The sequence below is a fragment of the Thunnus thynnus genome, chromosome 16, assembly GCF_963924715.1.
Source record: "Thunnus thynnus chromosome 16, fThuThy2.1, whole genome shotgun sequence".
Lineage (NCBI taxonomy): Eukaryota > Metazoa > Chordata > Actinopteri > Scombriformes > Scombridae > Thunnus > Thunnus thynnus.
The window spans coordinates 15,540,438-15,549,938 of NC_089532.1; the positions used below are offsets into that span (position 1 = coordinate 15,540,438).

The following is a 9,501-nucleotide window of genomic DNA, read 5'->3' on the forward strand; positions in this document are numbered from 1 at the left end:
TCTGACCCGCATGATTATGATTATGTTTACAAAGTTGCACAGTGTTTACTTGGTGTGTTGTATCACCATGCAGGAATGATGGTCCTTTACATCTTTTTTCTTTTCTGACTTACTGGTTTTTGACTAAAAAAAAAAAAGACATCGAGGGTACAACTAATTTCTCTTCAGTTTTAGGTGGTTATTTGTCACTATGTGGTTTGAGGGATTGATCTTCTCCCTCCCACTACATTGATGAAACCCCTCCTGGGGGTTCCTCTGGGAATTCATCTTGTGCTGATAACTTTGAGCTATCTTATCTGGTCACTGTTCAAACAAGAGCGAATGCTCAGATTTGCCTCAGGTGTTTGTCTCTCCACGGGTCTATTTCTTCTTGTTTTTGTTTTCAAGGTTAAAGCCTGATTGATGCGGCTGATTTTCGCAATGCTGTTTTTTTATCCAACAATGTTAGAGCTTTGGAATATATCCCTTTCATTCATCCTCCTGAAAAAGTAATACACAGAGGATGATTGAACAGCAAGCTATAGTATTACTTGATAACTATACTTAATGTTAGGTTTGGTTTCAATAGCTTAAAGGTTAAAAACAGCTTTTAGGAAGTTGCCTCTGGAAATGTATTGTCTGTGGTTGCTCTGGAACAGAAATTTATGAGATGGTAACAGCAATAAAATAAATGATCATGCACAGAACTCAATGTACATTGTGGGTTAACCCTGTCATTTCCCCATCATTATTTTAGATGAGACAGAGGTAAATTAACCCTACATATTAATTAAGGGAATGTGAGGAAGCCATCAGGAAAAAAATAAAATAAAACTAAGAAACCTTGACTTGAATTCCGGGTTATTCTACCTACTAATTATAAAATCTTAAAGCTCTAACACTATGCTGCTTGAGATTTGTCCACGGGGCATGGATTCTCAATTTGTCATGCTGCTTTGAACTGTCACTATTCGACTGGTGGTGCAAAGATCATAAACCAGTAAAACTTCAGAGCACAGGATGCGACTGAGGGTGACTAAGCACAGCGGAGGCCCCTCACCAGTCTCTACACAAACTGGCCTGTAGTCAACACTATCTTATCTCGCGAGGGGGCAAGTCTGGGCTGGCCGGCAGGAAAGCAGTGACGCATGGCCTCATTGGAAAACAGTCCCACACTTTTCTAGAAATGAACAGCTTAAGTGATAAACAAATCTATTTCTCTATGATTGATGTTGTGCTTCTTGCTTTGGCTGTTTGTTTGACTACAGCAACTAAATTTAATTGATGAATACCACCAAACAGCAACAAGGTCCTCGTTTTGTATTTCTGTGGTGATAATGAGCAGTTTTCATCTAGTTTGTATTAACATGGTAATAATAACTTTATGTTGGATTGACACATATTATGTTTTATAATCTTACAAATGAAACTTTCCACTGTTCCCTCTATTGTGTCCCCCAGTGTGTGAGAGAGCAAGACCTGACCTGCAGCCATACGATCCATCAGCATTAGTCCTACACAGTCTCCAGACTAAACACACTCTCATTACAGTGGCTGCGAGTGCCTGCAGGGCTCTTCCTCCACACAAGTTTATTAACACAAGACACAATGTACAATACAAACCTAGGTATGCTGGACTCATACAGTAAACACTACTTCAATGCTGCTGGTATATAATTAAAGGATTTAAATGGTCAGAGCTTATGGGGAATGACATGGCAATATGATTACTGTAGAACATACTGTACTGTGTAAGCCAGAGTTGCTCCAGGATGATGTCATCTCCTTCAGGCCACTGTGGATTCCGGTTGCTTTGTGGGGCAGTGTCTGCGCTGGGAAGAGAGAAAGAGGAAAAGACAAGAAACTCTACACGCTTTCTCACAGAATTCAAAAAGTCGTCACCTGTACAGACACAAGTTATGTGTAGTCGTCTAATGAAAGTGTAACTCACATATCTCACGTTTATAAGGGCAATAATTGCCTTAGTCACAAAGTATTCAGTTACAAATTTGCTTGTTCTTGTCCCACACCCACACTGATCCTCATGTCTCACATTGGATACGCTCAAAGTTTATGGTATGCCTCAGGGTTCAATGCACACTGGAGTAGTTGGATAAGTATTTACTGGTGAGATTATTGAATTTTGTTTATATGAGATGGTGGAGGAAGTGTTCAGGTCCTTTACTTAAGAAAAAGTAATATTATCAGCAAAATGTACTTCAAAGTAAACATAAAAGTACCGCTGATGCAGAGTGACCCTTTGCTCAGTGTTATATAATGATATTATTGGATTAGTATAACTGATGCATTAACTTGGCAGCTGCACTTTAATTACATAACTCGTCGAATTGACAAAATTCAAGATCTGTATCTGCAAACTAGTAACTATAACTTACACATAAATAGTGGATTACAAAGAAAAAAGTATTTGCCTCTGAAATCAAGTAAATAGAATCATAAAATGGAAAGTAGGCTTCAGCACTTGAGTAAACTTAAGTGTAGTTACCTTCCACCACTGTGTATCATAAGATGTTAGAAATGTTCTGTCTCCTCTCCTTCTTGCAGCAGTTAAATTAGTAAGCAGCTTTGTATTTGATGCATGGGCTGAATACACAATGGTGTTTGCTCCCTTTGAATAAGTAGTAGTAGTGTAAGTAGAGTGTTGTTGCAAGTACAAGTGTACGCAGGATGCTCGCAGCTTTGGCCTCTGATTGTATTTATGTGTCCCTGTGACAAACATTCCAGCACAGTACTCAGGCATCAGCTGTTTACATTCACGACAAGATACTCCAGTCTCAAGTATCCGCTAAGCATCAGACCTTGAGAGACAGAGGCCACATCAAGGAGGTCAACAAAGAACCTGACACCCTGGAGATACATTTGCATTGAGTCGAGAATGTAAAGCAACAACAGGGCATAAAATGGCCTCCGAGGCACCAAACACTTAAGTGGTAAAACAACAACCTCCAAACTGCTGTGAGATCCTCCTCATTGTCAAAAGCTTTTCTTATCTTGAGTGAGAGAGAGGAAGACAGCGTGATCTTTGAGGAATGAGCGCACAGCGACAGGCAGCCAGCGAAACGAATTCTGGGCCAGCTGACATAGCTCGTTTTAGTATCATCTCACAAGTTAAGACAACAAAATAGGTTGCTGTAACTGGCCAAGAACTTACAAACTATAAATCATCAGATTCATAAGCTGATATTAGGTTTCCCCTCCACCGACTGCCTGGATACAAAGCACTTTTGGTCTGTATGGAAAGCGACAAGGGTGGCTTACCTTAGAGTACTTTCAAACTGCTGGAACTTGTTACGTAAATTCTGCGCACGGCACCAGATTACCATTAAGTGACTCCACTATATGGGCTAGAAAAACACCTATTCACTACACGGCAATAAACACTGTAACCTGAGCACACAGGACACTCAAGAATGTGTCTGTCAAGTGAAAAGTTAATTTGAGTTTTTATATGCTACCAAAACAACCCCCCTTTCCTCACCACCCGCTTTCAGCCCCCCCTTACCCCCTACCCATTGTGAAGCCATCAGATAGTGGCTTCCAGAAGTCCACACCTGTCTAAGGGCTATGCAGAGGAGATGGATCCATGCATTTTGAGCATCAGATAGCCTCTAGCCAGGGTTAGTATTGATCTAACGCTTCACTGGCCCTTTGTGAGAGCAGCAGCTGCTTTGGGGGGCTTTTAGATAAGCAATGCAAAGGGAATTGTTTCTCCTGAAACCCTCTTTCAATGTTCATACATGAAAACCATTGCTTAATTCAACACTCCATCGCTCTGGAATAAAATGTCCTCTCCCTTGACACGAAGCAGCAAATAAGCATTAAAACATCTGCCTCCGGGGTATTGGAAAGCGCATGGTATTAGAAATCACACAGTGATAATGCAGCTGTCTGGATTTTCACTGTTTAATCATATGTAATCTCTAGAGTGAAAATGAAATGGAAACACAACATGTTTCAGTATCCCACAACTCTCTTTCCCTTTCACTCTGATCACTGTCACTGAATGAGGCAGTTGAGGTGGGGTGTGTGTGTGTGTGTGGGGGGGGGGGGGGGGTATATTACTGCATCAGTGTGAGGCAGGCATGGCGACGAGACCCTCCCTAAGATGACTCATAGGCTGTATGGGCTGACACCAGCACCTCATTCACAGCCAATAATGAGCCATGCTAATGAGCAGGACAGCCACCCTGCATGCTCATCATTAAGCAGTCTTGTGATTCATGTCCAGCATGAAACCATCATATAAAGAGATAAGGTTGGCTGGAGCGGGCTAGGATGAGATATGTATAGGCAAGATTACAACCTGCAAAAAGGTTCAGGCACCATACTGATGGTGACACTTTAATTTTGTATGATATGTCTGATCAAAATTTTTAGAATGTTTTTGTTAAGGAATAAGTACCTTTTTAGCAAAGCATAACAGAATAATAAACTGTAATTTAGCTTCCTTCTAGAGAAATATCAGGCTTTCATATGCTGCATACAAGGATAATTTCCTGGAATTCAATGCTGACATGCAGCCAATATGTGCTTGCAAATTGTACCTATACAGTATATATGATACCATGCTATCAGTTCATTTGAAATAACCTCTTCTACCCACGTCTGCACTGATCAGAAGATCAAATACCATTCAAATGAATCCATCAGAGAAAAACACGCTGACAGTAAAAAATGCAAGTGCATGCGCCAACCTCCTGAGACTCCTGCTCCAACACATATATCTGATAAAGCTTAATCAGCACAGGGTGGTCATGATAAAGCATTTCAGCCCTATCTCTGTCTGAGAGTGAGACACAGACAGGGGGCTGCCTCTGTGCTCCAAGGATGGAAAGGCAAGAGCTCCTCTATCTCTCAGAGTTTCTCCCCCTCAAACTGCCTCAGTCTCCTTAGCCTTGTCTTCTTTCCCTGTGTGCCTCTTTTTCTCTTTCTTTCCCCCTGCTATCCCCTCTCTAGCCTTTCTAGCTGCCTCTCTGTATCAGTAGAGACACTTCTTAAGCCCCAGCTGGGGAAAATAAGGTGGCTGGGTGGGGGGAGGGTTTCAAAAGGGTAAGTGATTGCCCTCTAGGGGACGAAGCAGAGAGAAAAAAGCAGGATGCCTTATCACCCCAGCCTCCAATAGCACTGCTGGCTACCACCCAGAGCCGGGGGGGAGGAGGGCGGAGGGGGTGCAGGAGACGCCAGCTAGATGCTACACTGCCTCTTGACACAGCAAACTCAGCAGGGAGTCTTCCATCTATGCCTGGCTGTATAGGCTAAACTCAAGGCTGCAAAGCCAAATGTTGCCATCTGAATGAGTGTTATTGCTGTGCTTGCATGCTTTACACTGTACAAAATGGATAAGAAATCATAACATATGCTTAAAATGTAAAAAAAAAAATAAATGTTTTTTTTGTTTTATATGTTGACATTACCACAATTTAATAAATGATTTGTGTGTGTGCAAGTGTTTCAATTCGTATTAATAAGGTTCTATGGGATAATACACGTGTTTATGGTGCTCAAACACTATAAACAAGATCCATAAAACAGAATGTACCACTGACCTACTTCCTTCATTCAAATGCAGACATGGAAACAAACAAGGGAGAAACCACGCCAAAAAGAGAGGATGTGATAACACTTCGCCACTCAGAGATATCTGTGAAATGAAAGATGCTATATTAAAGTTAATGATAGCATCGAGTCTTCCTCTAAAGCCATTACCAGCTGCTAAAATGTATCATTCTACAGCAGGAAGGCACGCAGTCAGGCAGGCGCACCGACGCATCCAGGCGCCTGCAACAGTGTCCAAGCGCCACCTTCAGTATCCAACCTAAGGGAGGAAAAAAAGCAAATAATCACACAGCCTACATCTTTTCCTCCAGACACATCTGCAAAGACTATCAGTCTGTCTGGAGAATAACCTCCTCACTATTTTTTTTTTCTCCCGTCACTTCTAAAATAAGGGGGAAAACTCCTATTGCTTTAGTCTTATGTGCGCTTTGGTGCGTGATGATCATCTCAGGAGCGCATAGTGCTAACTGTGTGTTTAATATGCCTGTCTCGCCCGGCGTGTTGCCCCAGACACTGTGTACCACAAATCCCCACCTCCACTCCAATGAGAGCTCGGGAGGGAGGAATAAAAGGGTTAAGGGGAGTCTTGGATGGAGTCTGCTGGGCGGAGTGGAAAGGACGTGATTGGATGGCTTTCTGTGACGCAGGGGACATGAAAAAGCTGATAACTAGTTAAGAAGGCAGTTTGTAACTCTGGAAAAAGAGTGCAGAGCTTGAGACACACATTACGCAGGACGCGGACGAACCGGCGCAAACACAGAGAGTACAGCCGTTTTGGCAGTGTGGGACTGTTAGACACTGCAGCGTCCGGAGAAAAAGTGACTTGAAACAGAGGACAATGGTGCAGCACACAGACAACAGCGAGACGGACGGGAGCATGTCCAGGGAGGCTACGGACTCGGAGGAGAGTGAATTTATGGCATGCAGCCCCGTGGCGATAAACCCGGACTGGTGCAAGACAGCCACCGGTCACATCAAGAGACCCATGAATGCATTTATGGTCTGGTCAAAAATCGAGAGGAGAAAGATCATGGAGCAGTCACCGGACATGCACAACGCAGAGATTTCCAAGCGCCTGGGGAAGAGGTGGAAGATGCTCAAGGACAGCGAAAAGATCCCGTTTATCAGAGAAGCCGAGAGGCTGCGGCTAAAACACATGGCTGACTACCCCGACTACAAGTACAGACCCAAGAAAAAACCAAAGCTCGACAGTTCAAAATCATCAGCACCGTCTCCGGAGAAGTGCGGTAAAATTGCAAAGACTCCCAGCAAGAAGTGCTCAAAGATAAAGACTAAGAGCGGCTCCAAGTCCTCTCACGGCTACGGAGAGGACTGTGTGTTTCCCAGCTTAAAAGTTACAAAGACTGTGAAAAGTGAGCTCACCGATGAGGACGATGACGACGAGTACGAAGAGGACTACCGGATGGGGATTAAGCCGGGGGATGAGGAGCGCCTGAGGCCGTACAATGTAGCCAAAGTTCCCGCGAGCCCAACTTTGAGCTCCTCGGCCGAGTCCGAGGGGACGAGCATGTACGAAGAAGTGCGGAACAACAACAGACTCTTTTACAATATCAAAAACATTACCAAGCAGAGCACATTACACGCTGCTTCCGTCTCACCAGCATCCTCCAGGTCGGTCTCCACATCCTCCTCCTCCAGCAGCAGCTCCTCTTCCGGCGAGGACGCGGACGATTTGCTGTTTGACTTTAGTTTAAATTTCGCCCCCAGTGCCCCAGGCTCGGAGCTGGGCAACACCAATTCAGGAAACCTCTCCCTGTCTCTTGTGGATAAGGACCTGGACTCTTTCAGTGAGGGCAGCCTGGGTTCTCACTTTGAATTCCCAGACTATTGCACGCCAGAACTCAGTGAGATGATTGCCGGGGACTGGCTGGAGGCGAACTTTTCCGACCTGGTCTTCACATACTGATCTGAAAAAAAGGTCCTCTAGTAATAACAGAGAAGGGAGAAATGAAATTATATATGTGTCCTGGTCAAGTTGTCCCTAGCCCTGCCTCCTCTGGGTTTTCTGAAGGGTCCTGGAGGGAGGTGGAGGACCAGGAGGCTAGGTGAGGTTTGAGGAATGAGATGCTTATGAAGCTGGTAGCAAAAAAAAGCAAAGTCTGCAGACGTTTTTTTCTGGCAGCATGACAGGGTTTTATGGATTTTTTTCCCCCCGTAGGTCTGCATTTACTGTTCAGCTTAAACGGACCACAAAGGGGAAAAAACGTGAACTTCTATGCATCTTATCCTCTTAAAAACAAAACAAAAAAAAACTGCAGGGAGCTGAAAACGGACTGTGGACTGACTCAAAGCAAATCTGTGAACTGACAATTGTTCAGGATGTTACTTTACAACGGTTTATGTAATTTCTAAATGCCGCAAATGTTTGTTTGTTTTTTGTAACTGATTCCGTTTACCTCCTGGTTTGGTAAATTAAGCAGCCTAAACCTCTGCAGAATACAGGTGTGGAGGAAACATTTTGATACATAACAGACCTCATCTTTTTAAAAGAAAAGTAAGATATTTTCAGGCATATTTTTGTACAGTTAAAAGGGAATGTTCTTACTGTGCTTTCAGTGAGTTTCAGGCACTTCTTCCCTTTATCATTTGTTTTTAGCATGCAAGGGAGTCCTGGTTTTAAGGATTAAGTTAAATTAAAACTTGCATCAAAAATGCCTTGTGATTTTAAACTAGGTTTTGTACAGTTGTAGAGCAGATTTGTTGAGTATTTGTAGACGATACAATGGCATCATGGGGAACACATACCTCAGAGCTGGAACTAGTTTCAAGATTGTATATGTACTGTAATATAGTAAAGTTAGGAGTTTATGTATATCATACTCGTGATATGTGGATGGGTCCCAATCGCAGGTGTGAAACTGGATTTTGGTATTTTTATGGCACATACTGTTTTTCCCCCCTCTCATTTTTTTGTGCAATATATACTCTTAAGATACAGACCATCAACAATTGTAGCAAGTGATGGAAAAACAGACTTGTGCACTGTCAACATCATTTCATGTTATGATGCTGAAGCCTGTCCAGGCAGAAAAATAAACAAATCAGCTGGAACTGATACAAAACAATTTAATATGGCCTCATGGTGTGATGCATACGACAAACAGATAAATATCACAATTTGAATGTTATTTGACTCATAATGGGAATATTTGACTCTAACCAGTTTGAATCTGACTGAAAATTAGGGATAAAAAAAGTTCTGCAAAAGGGCATAGTCTGATACAGTGGTGGTCTGGCATTAGTTTAACAAGCAAGCAAAAAAGAACATTCCATAGTCCTGTTTCATGAAATGAAACTTTATTTTAAAACTGAAGACTGCCTTCTTTTTTTAAAACATTAACCATAAACCTGTATTTTTTATTTCTTGCACTTAAAAAAGCAGATATTGTTTATTTTTATGTGGGTCTTACATATGAAGTCTGTTTGATAAAAGGTTTTGGAATATGACCTAATTATATGCCAAGACATTTTGTTGGAAGTTCTGGGCAGTAGTTACTTCACATTCCAAGTGTGAATCTGTCTTTGACTCATCTTTTAATAAATAAGTACCTACCACCATCGACTGTCCTTTCAGTTTGTGAATATATGTACACAAATGTGTTATTTGTTGCGTTTGAAAAGGATGTGATGACAGAATGATGCCTATTTTGTATGTAGGCGGATACTCTGAAAATGGATGGGCTCAAACTAACATGTGAATTCACATTTAATAAAAAGGAAAAAAGGAAAACTTGTAAACTACAGTGTTGAGATGCTTTACTGTTTCTGTTTTTCAAATGTTCTGGTTTGCTTAAACTTTCTTTTACAAAGTATCCCCTTAAAACGGACACTGCGGCTTTAAGAAATTGAATTGCCCGCTTGCCTGCGCTGAGCGATGTGATTGGTGGGCTTGGTGGTCCCCTTGGAGACGGAGCTGGAAACAGG

At 42.3% G+C, this 9,501-nt stretch overlaps 1 protein-coding gene across 1 annotated transcript; it reads left to right on the forward strand.

The window, feature by feature from the left end:
• The first annotated feature begins 6,176 nt into the window (after nt 1-6,176).
• Nucleotides 6,177-9,135, forward strand: sox11a (SRY-box transcription factor 11a). The gene has a single exon (XM_067614439.1). The coding sequence runs from the start codon at nt 6,395-6,397 to the stop codon at nt 7,481-7,483; it is 1,089 nt and encodes a 362-aa protein (XP_067470540.1). The 5' UTR covers nt 6,177-6,394; the 3' UTR covers nt 7,484-9,135.
• The last annotated feature ends 366 nt before the right edge of the window (nt 9,136-9,501 follow it).

Bases quoted from the DNA above. Each gene is read 5' to 3' on its own strand.
- sox11a (XM_067614439.1), top strand. From the start codon at position 6,395: ATGGTGCAGCACACAGACAACAGCGAGACGGACGGGAGCATGTCCAGG.